Source organism: Hevea brasiliensis, chromosome 12 (assembly GCF_030052815.1).
Source record: "Hevea brasiliensis isolate MT/VB/25A 57/8 chromosome 12, ASM3005281v1, whole genome shotgun sequence".
Taxonomy (NCBI): Eukaryota; Viridiplantae; Streptophyta; class Magnoliopsida; order Malpighiales; family Euphorbiaceae; genus Hevea; species Hevea brasiliensis.
Window position 1 is genome coordinate 10348086 of NC_079504.1, and position 18927 is coordinate 10367012.

At 28.9% G+C, this 18927-nt stretch overlaps 1 protein-coding gene across 1 annotated transcript; it reads left to right on the plus strand.

The window, feature by feature from the left end:
• Positions 1–7230: 7230 nt before the first annotated feature.
• On the plus strand, positions 7231–11029 carry LOC110650207 (uncharacterized). The gene is made up of 3 exons (XM_021805057.2): positions 7231–7568; positions 7654–7743; positions 10802–11029. The coding sequence occupies exons 1-3, from the start codon at positions 7332–7334 to the stop codon at positions 10877–10879; spliced, it is 405 nt and encodes a 134-aa protein (XP_021660749.1). The 5' UTR covers positions 7231–7331; the 3' UTR covers positions 10880–11029.
• Positions 11030–18927: the final 7898 nt, after the last annotated feature.

Consider the following 18927-nt stretch of genomic DNA (forward strand, 5'->3'; position numbering starts at 1 on the left):
ATTTATAGATGGGTTGGAGGTCAGTGGTTGAATTTATATTAATAAGATTATAGCAAATTACCCTGGTAAAGGAACACTACATGATAGTTCCACGGACTTAAATGTAAAATGGGTGACAGATATTTTCAAGCTCATATTAATATACGTGGAAAAAAAATTTATATATATTTAAAACTCCATGGATTTCTTTGTAAATGACGTATCTGTCCTGTCATGGTCAAACCCATTTATGCCAGATAATTAAACTACATCAGTAACAACCACATAAATAAATAATGATGTGAAGAAAGAAATGCAAAACTGCACTCAGCCCATTTGCTGATTAAAGAAGCTGAAACGAACATCTTATTATTTACTCAAATTAGTTAAGAGGACTTTGAAATGGTCAAGTGTGGAAGCAAATTATTTAACCAGCGATGATCTTTAACACTTCTGTCACAAAAGATTTTGGGAAATTTTCTCATAAATAACATCTTCATCTCCTCTTTCCCAAGAAGTCTCGCAGATGACTTTATTTATATATATATATAAAGAACAAATTTTTTTATTGGGCAGAAGAAACTAAAAAGTTCATGATTTTCCAAAGACACATTGTGAACCAAGGGAAAAGGAATTGAATGATTACTAACCCACATGCACCAATGAAAAAACCAGCATGGAAAGGTTAACAAAAGCAGAACTTGTACTGTTTTTAGAGAGTTTTTTCTCCTGATCATCGACTTGCATAGCAAGAAAACCTTCCTTCACTAATAAAAATGAATTCTTTAAACAAAATGAACAAAAGGGCAAATGGGTACTTCTCAAAATCCCAGTCTAAAAAAACACCTGCAGACTTCACCTGATAATAAATGTACATAATCTCTGAGGCATCAATGTATATTATATTCATATAGATTAAAAAAATGACAAAACATAGGATTCTCTGTAGAAGGCAACTTCCAGGATCTGCAGGGTGCGTGATGCTGGTTTTATAAATAATAATTGATTAAAACCTAAACACTCTTTTATAAATAATAATTAATTAAAGCCTAAACACTCTTGGTTCTAACAGTAAATCCATCACCTAAATACACAGAAAGAAAACAGCTGTTGCTGCTCTGTCATGCAATGCAATCTCCAAAACCGCGTCATGGAAATGGAAGATAGAATTAATTTGGATTTAATTAAAAATCTCTATCAAAGATTTAAAGACAGACGCATTGCTCAACTGTCTCTTTCTTCTGTAAGGCTTTAGCTTACGTTATATGACTTGACTTTAAGGACACTCTGTTTTTTAAATTTTCGATTCGATTTTAATTTCAAATCAGACCGTATTTGAGATTACTTGCATGGAGGTGTGAGGGTCAGTACCTTTACAGGGACAAATTAAATTAAATAATTCGGTTTATTTATTTTAACCTTATTAATCATTTTTTTTAATATCAACCCAACCAAATTAAATAGATTAAAAGAAATAAACTGAAAAATTAAAATAATTCAGCTTGATTTTTCAATTGTAGCCAAATTACGCTATCTCTAATTGAAGTTAATATTAATGCATGATGTAATTGATCTAATTAAAATATAAGCTTAAAATTAATATGTGTATTAAAATTTTAATCTTTTTTAAGAAAGCATTATTAGCATCATATAATCTATATTAAAACCTGCAACTCTCCTTATATGGATTCATATATATATATATATATATAAACTGTTATAACTTGAGGTGGCTTTAGTTTACCAAATTGATGTAAACTATCACCAAGTGTAATGATAAGTATTTTATAGTTTAGGATGAATTAAATTCATCCAAGAACACTTCTATATTATAGATTAATGGCAATTAGAGGAGGAAAAATAATTATTAAGCAGATGTGGTCAATATTCCTGCAAAACTATTCATAATCTTTTTTAAAAAATTGGAAAAACCATTTCCAGTAATTTCTATATTTTACTTAGGACTGTCCATTGTTGTTTATAAAGTTCGAATTGAGAATTTGTATTGAAATGTATTATAAATGAAAAAAAAAATTATTGTAGTAAAAATCAAATCATATTGAATTGAGTTTATATTTATTGTTTTAATTTATTTTTTATAAAAATTGAATCAAAATTTTATTGAAATTATATTAAGTGAAATCGAATTAAATAATTGAAACTTAATTATAAATGCATTATTCGAGAAAAAAATTAAAGAAAAAAATTATAAATATATTAAATTACTTTATAGTCCATAAATTGTACGACTAAATTAAATTTTTAATTATATAATAATATGTATATTTTAGTTAAAAATTATATAATTAAGAAGTAGGTAGAAGATAATATAATATACTAATGAAGGAATATATAATACATTTTTATATAAATTTTATATTTTAATATTAGTATTATTATATTAACTGTAAGTGAAAATTGAATCGTGATATTAACTTACCATAATTTTAAAAAAATAATTTAATATTTACCGCATATTTATAATATAAAAATTTAAAAATTTAAATTTCATCCCTAAAAAAATTTTTGAAGTATAAAAAAACAAATTTTTGACAAAACCAACGTAAATCTACTTAAAATTCATCACATGTGAACCTGAATACTTGCAACCATAGCAACTTTACCATTAAAAAATTTAAATTAATTAACCATGAGAAATAGAGGGATAATAATAAAATCAAAGTATAATTGATTTCTTCAATGATAATTCATGTGTGAAAAGATTAGTGTCGTCAACCCGTACTAGTCTTCTCCATCCTCCCTCCTTCATATGTTCCCTTTGCCTCACCAAAAATCACTGTAACAAGGCATACCCTTTTCTTTAATTTGGTTATATATTATTTTTCTCCAATTCTTAAGCTTGATTAGAAAAAATTATATCTTTTTTTATCAGTTGATCACCAGATGGGTGGCAGTAGCATTCACATTAAATTTAATTAAACTAATAAATAAATTGTCCATATTTATTTTAAGCAAAACACATCACATGTTCATGCCACACTCCCTCCTAATCTTTGTTTATTTTATGATTTGTCAGAAATTAAGGAATATGACAATGGGCTTTCTTTGTTGGAAGGTAATAAGGAAATTTCTTTGGTAATTTTATATATGGGTTTTTGCTAATCTATAGCTCAATAGGCTTGACCTTTGAGCTTTGACACCAAGGTTAATGACCAATTGCCATCCATTCAACTAGTCTACCATTGGCGTGCCAAATCAAAGGGCGGCTTAAGCTTTTGTCTATGTTTAGGGCAGTGGAAAAGAACTGGGTGCCACCTTTCTACACTCAATCAAGGTCAAGATACTGCTATAGGGGTAGTGTTAATATATTTGTATTTATTTAATCATTATATACCTTAAACTTTGAAATGGGTTATGGGCTAGTTGTGAAAGGAGGAGAAATTGTACCAAAATGGAACTTATTGCTCAACATTCACAAGTGATGAAAATGTCATTACCATGTGATCATATGTAGTGGAGAACATGGGCATAGAGTTTAGACTCGTTGAGAGCTTCCTACTCTTGCCAACAAGTAATTAACTGTGCTTTTGACTTTCTTTCTCCTCCAAATTTTCTTTTGTTTAATGTTAACCCTTTTTCAAGTTTTTAACTATTTGATGAAATTTGAATTCTAATATGGAACTTATCAAACAGTTTAAGTATATATTAATGCCGATCCATATGTGGACGTAATCTCTTATTGATGCTATTATTTATCTAGTATTAAGTGAAAAGTCCCATAAATAAATCTTGTGTTTCTGTATATATATGTTCTCAAAAGAAAAAAAAGTCCCCATAAGATAATTAAACAACGAGGATCAGCAATGAAGATGCATGCTACTTCTCTTCCATTAACCAAATTGTAATATTTTAATGTACTTTGCAACTTGCAATTTTCCTCGAGAATGTATCTTCTGGCACACCGTACCATAATCTTTCCGTACCTCGCATGTATCGATGAAAGCAATAATTATACTATTGGTATAGAATTAAAAGGGGTGAGGAGTGTATGCAGCCAGCAGGAATTGTAGGACCAGATGGGTAGAGGCCAAAAGCCAGATGGCAGAATAGAACCATGTCACTTCCCAATCAATACAGGACATATGGAAGAAATGGGAATGGGGGCAATAGGAAGGTGCAATGAAGCTTATTCAAGTGTTGGAGGATGAAGAGGCAAGATCCATGTGGGTAAGGTTTTCATCAGAGAAGAATCAAATCCCAAATCCTCTATCTCTCTCTCTCTGTTTCTGATAGAATTGGAGATCAATGAACCTTCCAGGAAAAACTACAGAAGGGTATCTTTCACAACCACCATATCCATAGTAATGGCCAACGCAATGCTTTGATCAAAATTTAAAATATATTATATATTATATATCTTTGAGAGGTGAACTTGTTGACCTAACTCTTTTGATTATCAGGTATGTACATGGTTTTCCAAAGATGGTTTGAATTATATTTTTGGACGGATTCTGGAGAAAGAAAATATGTATTTGCATGGAAATGAATGCCGACATTTCATAGATTTTGGACATAATTCTGCATGAATAACAGATTCTAGCTGTGGACGAGATGGAATTTTGTTCCAAGTGCCTTTCATCACCAGTCTTACAGTAACAGATGGTGTCCTTATCTGATAATGGTGCATTGCTTTGGCTTGTTATTTTTTAACTTGTTACAATAATAAATGAATTGCATAATTTTGGCTTGGTTTCCATCAAGCTAAGCCTACTAAATGGCAAAGCAGTATAAAGAAGGATAGAGATTATTTGATGGAAAAGTATTTCAGAGTTGCTCAATCTTTCGAAAGAAAAGGATTTGCAGATTGTCAAAAAACTCCAAAGTGATGATAGGGTGCAGTTCTTTTTTTTGCTAATTCAGTTGTTAGAAGTGTAGTGCAACATTTAATGGTTCTCCAATGGAATGAACTACTTGGTTTTCTGTCTATGCCCCATTGCCAATTACAAAATAGAAAAAATGACTTTTCCATCTTTGTATTTTAACTTTCTCTTTTTTAAATTTTTTTCTTTAATACTTTATTTAACTCAGACATAGTTAATATACTTGATTCCACAAAAAGAATACCTATGACTATGAGATTGACTTGAGAAACTGATTCCCATGAACTGGAAGGTCTTTTCTTTATTTGTTTTCGTCGAATGTTAGAGCATTTCCATTAAAGGGCCAAGCCCAAAATAGTACATAGCAAGGCCAGTTTAAAAATCAACCTTAAAGGTCAGATTTCAAGGGCTTAACAAGATAATTAAAGCCTTAGGAAATTATTCCTGCCGAAACCCATTACAAGGTCCTAACTCATAATTAAAACCATAGGAAGTAGAAGTCATTAGCGTTGCCCACAAGAAGCATCGCTGCCCTACGCCACCATCCCTTGAGGAAGAAGTGCCAAGAAGATCGAAAAAATACCTGATCTTGCATGCACAAGCAGATATGTGAATAGGAGAAAAAACCATCCTGGTACCAAAACCAGGAGGTTAAGTTGCTGGATATCCTTGAAAAGCTATGGAAGCTTCGAACCGATACCTAAATGAGCAGAGAACATCGTCGATGGGGCTCTTCGGCGTCCCAATTGCACCTTCCGAGCCGTTCTTTCAGATTGCACACTGTAAGCAAAACACCACCATATAAAAACTGAATCCCATGCTATCGTAAAACAGAGGAGCACATGCCGATTTAGAGGCTTCCAATATCACGACAAACACTCAAACACGTACAAATAGCCAAGATCCAAGACTACTCATTCACAAGCACACATGTAGTCAGGATGAAAGGCTACTTCGATTAGACAAAAACTCTCTCTAATGAAGCATTAGACCTGCAAAACAAACCAAAAGCCATCTATACAATCCAAAAACTCACTGTTGGGCAGAGGAGGAGAAGGCTCCCTTGCCCTGAAGGGGCAAAAGAGGCCGCTAGCCGCCAAATGAGAGGGATGGAGCCTAAAGCAAAGAAATGAAAAGGAGCGAGAAAAACCGGTGAAAGGTGCTTTCAAATGGTCGCATTCCAATAAATTCTTATAATATTACCAATTGAAAACATCACTTTTCAGCTGGTATGAAAGCTGTGGAATTACCATTTAAATTTTACAAAATTGTGCAATTTTCAAACATTATAGCAATGCTGAATCTTTGATACATCTAAATTGATGAACTAATGCTAATTTTAATTCCATTGGCACCAAAAAAATTAGAAATATTCATCTTCTGCAGATATATATACTTTATTTAACTAGCTCCAGAAACGTACTTAGTTTTTTTTTTAAAATGGACAGAGAAAGGAAATTACCTTGTTTTGCTACTTTTTTTTTTCTTAAAAAAAACAATCTTAATCTCATATATCACTTCAATAATTTAGGGGTATTTGTTTCACTCGTTGGGTGCAGATAATAGCTGATAGACACCTAAATAAATAAATTAGAGTGTTTGGTAAGTTTTAAAAAATAAATCTGATAACTGATAAGCAACTGACATGATACATCAACTGCAGTTTGTATCAATTCTATTTTTAGAATTGTTTCTATCAGCTGATAGCTGATTTGATTTTATTTTTTATTTTGAACATACTATTTTTTTTTATTTAACTCGAAAATTAATATTATTAATACTTTTATATTTTTTATTTATAATTTTAATATTTTAATTAACACATTTCAATTTTATTAAAATATCTTTTATTAATAACATAAAATATAAAATATTTATTTATATCTAAAAACTTAAAATTAATTATAAGTTTTTTCTTTATCAACAATAATAATTACTTCATTATTTTATCTATATTTTTAAAATTATTTAATTATTTTTTAAAAAATTTAATTATTTTCTTATTTTAATAATAAAATAAATAATATAATATATTAATAATTATATTTTTATTTTAATAATATAATAAATAATATAATATATTAATTTGATAATTGTATATTTAATTTAATAATAAAATAAATAAATAATATAATAAATTTATAATTTTATATTTATTTTAATAATAAAATAAATTATATAATATATAAAATTATTAATCATTTCACATATCAACTGCAATAAATAAATATAATTTTACTAAACACTTAACATAAATGAGCTATAATAACAGCCATCAGTTAACCGTTATCAGCTCTATTCGCTCTTAGTAAGATTTCAATCAATGATAGGGTTTGTTGATTAAATTTAAATTAATGGGCTCTGGGCCTGATTGGGTTTTGGGTTAGAATGTTTGTGAACATATTTAAAAAATTGCTTAATAGGCCTCATCACAGAAATATCACATGGTCTAAAACTCTGCAAGCTCCAAAGTGGAAGTCTGGAGTTTAGCGAAGAAGATTTGAAGGATTAATGGCCTTTGCATCGATGGCCGCAGTGGCAGCGAGGCCATCCTCAATTGCTCTACTAACAAGAAGAAGACCCAGATCGATTTTCACTCCATTGGCTTCTTTATCTTCTTCATTTAGAACGAGAAAGTTGGTTCTCTACTCGAAGCCGGGATGCTGTTTGTGTGATGGCCTCAAAGAGAAGCTTCAGGCTGCCTTCTTGCTTTCTGGTCCTCATTCTCTTCACGACGTTGATTTGCAGGTAAGCCAAATTGACCATTCCCTTCCTCTCCTTCTTCGTGCTTTCGCTCTTGCATATTGATTTTGTGCTATTTTGAACTTGTCAGGTAAGGGATATTACAAGCAATCCTGAGTGGGAAAGAGCTTACCAGTACGAGATACCTGTGTTGGCTAAAGTACTTTCTGATGGCACTGAGGTTAGTGTTTCTTTACCTTAACTTTTCTTTTAAGCTTTACTCTTAAGTCAGTGTTAGTTTTGCAATGATAATGTAGTTACCTTCGGTGTTGGTGCTTAATGAATGCGAGGATCTCATAATTTCCGATTTCAAATGCTACTTAGAGGGTGTAAATGGTTTTAAAGTGGAATAAAAACCAAAGCTTACATTGTTAACTGTTCACCTAATTTTGAACATCTGGGTTTATGATTGGTTTTTCAAATGAATTCTTAATAACTATTTTTATCAGTGAAATGGGCAAACTGATCAAGAGTCATATTGTTATTTAGGGTACCAATTTTTTTCAAGTGGCTTAGGGTATCAAATTTTACTAAAAGTTTGAGCGGTTTAGGGGCTTAGGGTATCAAATGCTAGTAGAAGTTTGACTGGCTTACGAAGTCTGCATTGTTTCCCCTCTTTGCTTCTTCCTTTTTTCCCTTATCCAAATCAAATGAAAACAATAAAACCATTTGATTAAAAGTTAACCTCCTAGTTAAACAAAATATATTGAGGCTGGCTTAGTTGGGATACCTAAAGTCTAATTGCCTTCAAAATTTAGGAAAACACTGATTAGGGATTTGCATTTATAAATAATTGTCAAGACTGGAATGCAATCATTGTATTTATATGATTGATTTTGTTCATGACATTGCTAAAACTAAAGTAATAGACTTTATGGTTTGGGAAAGCATGGGCGTTGGAGTATATATATGTATGTAGTTTGACTTGATTGATTCTTGATTCACTAAGGCATGTTTGGGATTGTAACAATTTGTTGCTTTCCCAATGGCCAATCAGCAATAGGAAAAACAAAAAAATAAAAATATGCCCAAATTCTATTTTCATAAGCTGGGTCCTGCCACACTGCAAAACAGGCACTAAGTTGGTTGATCGTTGGAGAAAAGTAAAGTTGTAAAGAATAATTGAGAAGCTTGAAATACGTTATTGGTACCTTCATTCTTTTTTATTTGTTTTCTAGCCATGTGGTTGTTGTTGTTGTTTTTTTTTTTTTTTCACCTCCAAGATATGTAGTTCTTAGTAGGAAGTGGAATTTTTGAACTCCTTAATGTATTATGTACCCGAGTTGCAGAGTAATGCATCCACAGTAGTAATTTTGGCCCTTTTATCTATCACTACTGTGAGGTAAGAATGTCATGGTGGTGATTTGATTGTTATTGAATAAGAAGTGTACTCTTTTGAAATAATTAATGTACTAGTTAATACATTTATAGACAATTTTTAGCATTTTAAGGCTTTCTATCACTTTTAGGAGAGTGAAAATGCCATTGAGATGGTTTGATTATTACTGAATTCAGTGGAAATGCACAATTACTTGTGTGCTTCATTAGGGCTGCAAGCAATGCAGGAACAATGGAGGGGTTGAAATTGAGTTATATATAATTCCTGCTTGCAGCATTTAAGGATACCCTTAATAGTCCAGGTATTTCGGTGAAACTTTAGAGGAGGGAGCCTGTGTTAAAGGAATCAATTTTATTTTAGATTATGAGTTGATGGCATTGATCACCTATGCCATTCTTGCCTTTATAGCTTTTATTATGGTATCCTAGGGTTAATGCAATATGAATTGAAGGTCAACTTCTCATGTAAAAGGCTTACGATTTTACTTGAGTATCAAGAGACAAGAGGCGATTTTGGGTGGTTCTTTAGGATTTAGCATTCAGGTTTTGCTTAGCTTCTATCAGATTTTAGAGTCTTGTTTTAGTCTAGGTAATTTAGATACCTTAGTTTCTATCCATAATACCCTCTTCCCCTTTAAAATTTTCCTATGTGCAAAAACTTTTTTTCATTTTATTTATTTTTTTATTTATTTATTTTTATCTAAGTTGATATTGCTTTAAACTCTGCCTATGTGAGCTTAGCAAAATATAGCTGATCCTAAGCCCCAAAAAAGGACGAGAGTTATGGTAAGTTGACGACTAACATAAAACATAGTCATTTCTCATAATATGGATCCTTATGTACAAGTTTTAAATATTAATGCGGACTTGGTGTCTAATAGAGCTGAATGGCGGAAAATGATCAATATAGATGACCACAACTAGTTTGGAATTAAAGTTTAGTTATTGTTGTTGTTAATACTGCTTTAGGGGAATTGTTTGCAATGGGCTTACTGTTTCTCTATGGTAGGTTAGGCCTATCTCATCATGGGTTCATAAAAGTTAAGTAAGAAAATTGGAGTTCATGTTTTTTCCAGATGTACGAATGTATAAAACTGTTGTATCAATAGTAACTGTAGGTTGGCCTGTCTATTTGAGATTATTTTTGGTTTAGGGGTCTATTTGGCATTATTATTGGAGCTACTATTGAGAAAAGATCTTTTTAAAAATATATTAATTAGAAAACATTAAAAAATGATTTAAATTTAAATTTGATAAGTTTTAGTCATAAGAACACTAAAATAACAAAATAACTTTTTCCAAATTATTTTTCCAACAACATCTAAAATGGCATTTTTTTTCTCTTTAAAAGCAATTTTGGCCCCTCCAACCACAATGGCAAAATAGGCACTACATCTCCTTTTTCATTGTTGGTCTCTTGTTTTTTAGGCTTGTTCTATTTTCCTTTTCCATTAATGGGACATGCACACACATGTACTCATGTCTGTCTAATCCTGATTCAAGTGCCAGTTGACAAAGAACAGATTTTTGATATCAGGGTGCTCGAGACAACCTAGAGATAATATATTATCGTTTACGCTTTTTAACAAACAAAAAATTAGGTAAAACTTTCAAATGAGATAAAATCAGAGTTAATATACAGTGAATACCCAAGTGAGCTCCTTTGGCAACAGTGGGTCTTGTATTATTGCAATCAAATCAAACCCAATTTGTTGGGTGTGTAACTAGAACATATATGTGGTGGCTAATAATACTGAAGCTTTAGTACAGGATTTATCCACTTTTGTCACCTAGATGTGTGATTAAAGTGTAGGAAGACAGTCCTGAACAATTTTGGAGTTGGATGTGCATTTGTAAGTCTCTTTTTTTTTGGGTGATATCTTACAAACATTCTGTATCAGGAAACTCTGCCTAGAATATCACCTCGACTTGGAGTGGAGCTTATCCAAAAGAAGATAGCTGCTGCTTTGTCACAATAAGAGTCTGGGTAATTAAGATCCTAGCATAAGTTGTGCAACTTGTAATTAAAAACTACAAGGATGAATACATAGGAATACAGTCTATGTCCAAGTGAATTCTGGGAATGAAAATATTTCAGAATAATTTCAAAAAACTAATTTGCTTTGTCATTCTACAGCATTACATTTTATTCCTGTGCTACAAAAGTCCAGCTTTGGATTGGTATCAACAAATATAACGTTCTTCTCTCCTGGACAAACAGCTCTCTCTCTCTCTCTCTCTCTCTCTCTCTCTAATTTTCTGTGACTGGGACATGCCACTTATAAAGGCTGTGGCACGTGGAAGCAAAACCTAGAACCTTTTTGAGCTTAATTTGAAAATTTTCTCCCTTTTCGGAATAAGCTAGGTTGAAATATGTATAGAATTTTGGTACTCTAACTAGTACATCAGTAAAAATAGAAGTATTACTTCTCTATGGATTCACTGGAAACTCCTGGTTCCTTATGCTCGTGCATTGTAGGCCCTTGAAAGGCAAATCTTCAAGAAAAAAGTAATAGATTTTTCCACTTGAGAATGTGATTTCATCGAAGGTGTGCAAGTTGCTTTCTTGACCCCGTTTTGTTAGAGTTCTTATGTTGCGGGAATCATTTCCATGATTGACTGGAATAGTTAATGGGGACATAAATATGATCAACCGTTTGATGGTGTTGCCACCGTAAATTGCTGCTAGAGTGCTAGCCATGCATGGTCTATGTATGCAATCCTTTCCCAAATGGTCAATGCTTTGTTTGTTGTTTTTGTCTTTTTCTTTCTGGCCAAATGTCCACCCACTACTACACTTTCAGTGTTTTTGTCGTAATGAATATGAGAATTATTTGGGCTTGGTATGATTAACCCTTTTTTTTTCTCTTTTTTTTCCCTAATGTAAAAATATCATAACAAAGTGAAGAAAGCAATGGTTTTGCCATCCTTTAGTTTTTGATATGAAAACAACATAAATGAAAGGCTATTTGTGCATTCTTCACATGGCAATAAAAGCTGCAATTCAAAGGACAGAGGTCTAGGGTTCAAATTTGACTGAAAGACAAGTAAAACAAGAGGAGAAGGCAAAAAGCTCTGTTCTTCCATTTCTTTACCTTTTCTTCTCCAGTCCTATTGCATCACCCTAAGAAGTTCATTAGAATTGAATTGACCAATGGCTTCCCAAATCAGCTTTTAAAGAGTGAGACCTAGCAGGGTTTGTTCTGTCATTTTTGACTGGGCAAAATCATTTTTACAAACAAAATTGGACAAGGCAGGTAAATAATTTCCCAAAAACAATTAAAGCAAGCAAAAACACCTTCCAATTGGTTAGCACTTTCTCTTTTCCCATGCTACAAAGAGTTGTACTTTCTAGGAACATCATCTGTTTGTCTCAGTAATCTAACCAGGAAGTGAGGAGCCTGCCATGAATCTTTATAACTCGTTGAAACGCTGATTGCTTGACATTTGAGAATTCCATGATTAGACTGATTTTTGTTTGCTATTTAATTTCACAAATTTGGCAGATTTTTATGTCAAAAGCACTTACCAAAAGCGTTGTAGTTTTTTATTAGCTCAAAGCTGCATTGAATTTGCCAAGGATGATGGTAGAAGCAATATTATCCTTCAATTATTATCATCTTTGCTTATATTGATGAGCATATGCACATCCTTTGCAGAATTTGACAGGACCAAAATCTGATATAAAATTCCCTGCATTGTGTTGTTGCTTCCATTTTCATTTAATAAAGAAGGGAAGCAGATTTATACCTTTAAATTGTGTTTCCTTTTCCTTCATTTTATATATATATATACACACACACACACATAAACACAAATAAAAAGAAAGACTTGCTCTTTAGACTGCCTTTGTGTTGTGCTTCTGCAGTAGAAGACAGATCTTTTTCCCACTTTATCATTCAGTATCTTTTAGGTGCATATTTTGCTTCATGATATAGCTAGTGCACCTAAGAAAATTACATGTTTCTTTTGTTTCTAGTTGATGAATTATTCATTTTAGGTGTTTCTGCTGTTTATGCTCTAATTATCTTTTAATATTTAATTAATCTTTCAATTAACAAAACTTTAATTAAGATTAGTGCTGCATTAAAAGAAATCTTTGAACATATCATTTTATTTTTTTTTTTGGGGTGTCTATATATTTTAATTGCTTGATGATTGGCATACTACAAGCTTATAGTGCATATTAATCATTTTAGTGTTGAGAATATTGAGTGCATTAAGATCAATAGTTTTGCTATATATACATAGGCAGAGGCTGAACAATGATTTTTTTTTTCTTAATATGACTCATTTATATATTAATAAATAATAAATCGATTATTTTGAATTTAAAATAAAAAAAATAATCAAAATATCAATTAAATAAAATTGAAACTGAAATCTTTAAATTGAAATAAATGAATTTGATGATTGTAATCATGCATTTGGATATAACTTTTTTAATATAATTGATTTTGGTTATAATTTGAATATAATTTTAATATTATTGAGTTAAAATTTATTGTTTTTGTTTTTGGCTACATAATTGCTAGATTATGTCCATGAAATAAGAAGAGTATGCTGCTAATGGGAAGATTATGTGGATGTGGTGATGTGAAAAAGAAAGAGCATAATAATGAAACTATGGAAATAGCAATTAATACATTGTGTGTAATTGACATGTTGTTGAACTAATCAGTAAAGTGGAGGGAAACTATTAAATTGGATTTTATATAATAATTATCTTTAATTTAATAATTTTAAAATATTTTTAAAATTATAAGGTCTCAAATTTATTAATAAAAAAATTGAATTTCTTGTCTTATGAGAGTGCGTCATGCTTGCTGAATGGGAAGCAACTATCACCACAAAATAATTAATTCCACACTATTCTTGCACTATGTTTGAAATGTTTGAATTGATGAAAAATAGGGAGAAAAGAAAATAAAAAAAATAAAAAAAATTTTTCATTGTAAACTAGTGTGAAAAAAAAAGGAAAATAAATGTTGATTTGAGAGTTAAAATTATTTTTTAAGAAAAAAGTATTATTTTTAAATGTTAAAAAATTATTTTATTATTTCAGTATTTTAATAATTAAATTTATCAAATTTATTTTTAAATTTTTTAATACTTTTTAGTTAATATTTAAAAAAAATTATATTTTACTTGTAATAGTATGCAAATTAGATGCAAGAGTAAAAGAAAATTATGGTTGGAAAATAAAAATGTGGGACTTGCAAGTAATTTTGTTCGGATGAAAAATAAATAAAATTATATATATAATTATATAATTATTTACTTTAATTATAAATAAAAAGAATAAAATCAATATTTTATTATTCAAAAAGCTATTTTTCTATCTAATATTCAAAAAGAAAATAATTTTACTTCAGCTTTATTTTCTCTCTTTATTTTTATTTCTATATTTTATTTCCCCCTAAATTGGTTTCCAAACATAGTGTTAATCAGTTTCCACACATCTAAAACATCATAAAATATATATATATATATACACACAAATCAAATCTTGTAATCACAAACACAGATCTGACATTTATCTGCTTTGATTGATGAGGGAGGTGAGGCTAATTTTACTTTCTTCTAGTTTTTATGATCATAGCTCTAGTAATTCATTTCTATTTTATTTCTCTAACTTATATGTTAATTCAGATTAAATTGTTTTTATTAAAAGCATAAAATTATTCTTAAAATTCTCACTTATAAAATTAAGTGTATATTTAGATTGAGTGATTGATTAAGTGAATCCATTTAATTCAATAAATGCACAATATATAGGTGTCCATTTTAGCTATACTTTCATTAGATTCACTTTCTTGTAACAAAATCAGGAATGAGAATTAATTAGTGTGCTGTGAAATTACACTGAATATAAAAACCTCTGTATTACTCATTAGAGGTAATTTTTGGAGCTTTGTGATATTACAAGATGAGAAGGACCAACAACCTAACTTCCACTATCACCACCAAAGGTAATTGATGCTTGTGTGTGTGGACTAATCTCATCATGCACTTTTAAATATTACATCCAATTATATATATATATATATATTGGTTATTTTTTTAATGTGTGTTGTACACTGTATTTGTTGTTTGTATTTATAATTTAATTGTTTATAATTATAAAAAAAATTATCATATTAATTAATTATAAACTTTAAAATATTATGGGAATTTATTTCTTTATTTTTCGTTCATTTTTATTTATCACTTAAAATTTTTGTATGATGATTATGAAAATAATTAAATCATTTAAATTATAATAAAATATTTTTTAATTTAATTAAATTATTTTTTCATCTCATTTAAATTATGATAAAATATTATCAAAGTGGATTAGGAGAATTTAGAGTGAGGTGATCTTTTCCCTTCCCATACTCATCCCCCCCTAGGTCTGGGAAAATTGACTAGGTGCGAGATGAGTTGGATCGAGTTTGAGAACAATTCTCATCCTTATCTTCAAATAGGATTATAAGAATAAATATTAAATAGAGACTTTCTTATATTCAAATATGAATAAAATTTTTACTTATGTTAAATTTAAATAAACCATATAATAGAGTTATATACACATGAATAGTTAGGATAAAAGAAATATTCACTCGTAAAAATAAGATTTAACAAATAAAACTCTTAAAAAATTAAATCTAAATAAAAAAGAAAAATTTCTAAATAAAAAAGAAAAATTCTCCAAGGGAAAAAAAATAGTAAAATCAAAGGAAATCATATATTAAAGTAAGAATTAATAGATTTAAGACTTTTATTTCCATAGAAAATTTTAAATTTTTGATGACTTAAATAATAATTCATAACCCTAGTTATTCATAATGTTTTTCTTTTATAATTGAATAAGAAATTGTTTTACGTTAGATATGTAATTACTTTTTTTATCATTATATTTTGTTTAATAGATTTGTTTTTAAATAACTCTTAATTCTAATTAAAGATTAAATGCAAGTTGAATAAAAAAAAAATTTAAATACAAGTAGAACTAAAAATTTTAAATTTATATAAATTTAAAAACTAATTTAAATAATAAAAATATTATTATACATAGTTTAAAGAATTAAGATTATTTTTGAGAATCCCATTATTTCCCTATTTTCACTTTTTTTACTACATATTGCATGCATATAATAAATTTGATTATACACTTTGATCAATCGTACTCATTCTTCTCTTTTGAGATCAAATCCATGCTTATATAAAATTTATTAATTGAACTTAATTTAAGATATTTTAATTTTTACATTTAAATAAAAACTCCTACATCTGCTGATATATGAATAAAATACAATTTTAAATACACAATAATACTTATGCATAATAGATTTTAAAATAAATATTAAATCTTACATAAATTGTAAATAAATTAAATATTACATTTTTAAATTTATTCTTCTCATTGATATTTCAATAATATTTTCATATGGTAAAATATCAATTATAAAATGTTTCTCATTCCATTTTATACAATAATTAAAATTAGATACAATTTTTAAAAAATAAATAGATAGGAAAAATTATTAAGATGAAATTTAAAATTAATTTTAAAATAACATAATATATATATATATATATTCGGAGACCTTTTGTTTTTATAATTTAATAAAATATAAATATAATTTATGAAAATTTTATTATAGTATTAGTACAATTTAATATGAATTAGTGACAGATTCTTATCGCGAACCATATTATTAAAAACAAAATATTGAACGAATTCACATATTTGTTAAAAAAATAAAAATATTTGTAACGAAATTGTTGTCGCCAAACATTATTAGCTACTATTTTTGTCGTTGCGCTATGCAATTGCAATGGCACAGGTGTCGCCAAATGTAATTAGCGACGATTTATATAAATTAACGACAAATATTTTGTCATTAAAATTACCTTTTGTTGTTATTTTACTAAATAATATAAATAATAAAAGGCATTTTTATAATGTTTCTATATATAAAACACTTAGTCTTCATGCATTAAACCTATAAATTTTATGGATTATTACTGAACAAATGGGGTAGATTTAAATTGAGAGAAGGGAGATTGAAGTGGTTTGATCATGTGAAGCGTAGAGTTACGGAGGCTCCAGTTAGACAAGTAGAGCATATTAGGTTGATGATAGAAAGAAAAAAAAGGGGTAGACCTAAATTGACTTGGAGGAGAGTAGTACAACATGACCTAGAAGCATTACATATTTCTGAGGATTTAACCTAAAATCGTTCAGAGTGGAGAAAGCGAATTCATATAGCCGACTCCAAATTTTTGGGATAAAAGCTTAATTGAGTTGAGTTGAGTTGTATTACTGAACAAACGGGGTTTCGTTGGTGGTACTCCTTTTTTGGCCGCTGAAACCTTTAGCCATGGATTTGCAAAGACAAAAATTTAATATTGATATCCTTGTCAATAAATTTTGCGACGAAAACCCTAGTAAATACAGTGTATGCTCAAACTGGTCCGCAACATATTACTTTTTTATTGATGAAAACAAATTAGAAAATATAAAGAAAAATTAAATTATCTTGGTTAATACAGTAAGACCTGTTGATCTGAGTTTAGTACAAATTTTTTCCTAAATTCTCTAATAAAATTCTAGCTCATATGAAAAAAAAAAAAAAAAGCTGGGGAACAGAGTGTGCTACTTAAACTCAATTTATTAGCAAATTCGTGTGGATTGAAACCCTGATACATTAAATTAATCATGTGTATTATAAAAGTTCATCAATTCAAAGGTAATATTGTAAGGTGGATTCCACCGTCTGCATGCTTTCTCGTTGGAATCCTAATATCAATCCACCAACTAATTAAACACCTTTATTTTAATTATTCTTTGCAAAATATGTTCCCTTCTTTTTTAAAAATATACTTTCACATTATATATAAAAATTAGTGGATAATTGAGATGCTATTACAGTAATATCTCTTTTTATATGAATTATATGTGCCACTTATATTAATTTATATTCCTTCTTAAAAGAAGAAAGTGTCCCCTTTTATATTGTCGATGAACAAAAATCATAAGATATATGCATTGCAATTTCTGGATGTTAATTATCTGGTTTTTTCTAAATTGAAAACAAAAATTTAAAGGAAGGGGTTTAATTATTTTGATTAAAAATCGTGAAATTGTGAAGTTTTGAATTTAAATATTAATTAAATTTTAATAATATCAAGCTAAATATTAAAATACGATAAAAATGAATTTTAAGTATGTATTATACTATTGACTGTATTTTTTTTAAAATTGAATATAAATAAAAGGGAGAGAAAAATCTTTGTTCCAATGGAAAGACATTTATTTTGACTTGTGAACAGAGGTTAAATCAGGGCGGCGATGCTGCATAAATTATGCTGCACAAAAGCAGCAAAGCACTATGAGAGAGCTTGGGAATAAGAATAATTTACAAATTAATTGGAAAGCCATATATAGAATATTTCGCAATATTAATGAATAATTAAGCAAGTCATTAAATTAATTATACTACTCTTCTTACTTGTTAAATTTAGAAAGAGTAGTAGATAAATTATAATTTAATATATATATATATATATATATATATATATATATATATATATATATATATATATTCTTTCACTTTTATTTATTTTCAATGTCAGATATATATTCCCAACATTATAATATTATTAAAAATTCAAAAAAAGTTTTTAACTAATTACACTATAATTTATTTTAAATTATTTTATATATTAAAATACTAATCAATTCAATGTTACAAACTAAAGCCTTCCATTTTTATTTATTTCCAATATGATATTCCCAACACTACTACTCATCACTTACTGCCCAAAAGAAAGGAGAACATTTTGACACAAGATATAAATAATGCCATGCAAGAATTGAACATATTAATTAACTAATGCCTTTTTTTGGGTTTGTAAAAAATAAAAGAAATAGAATATTATTAGAAAATCAAGGATTTTTCTGTAAAATATTCTTCAGTGGAATTTAATTATCTTGCATGCTTTTGCTGGTTATAAGAGGCTATTTTTTCTCCTCAGTTCT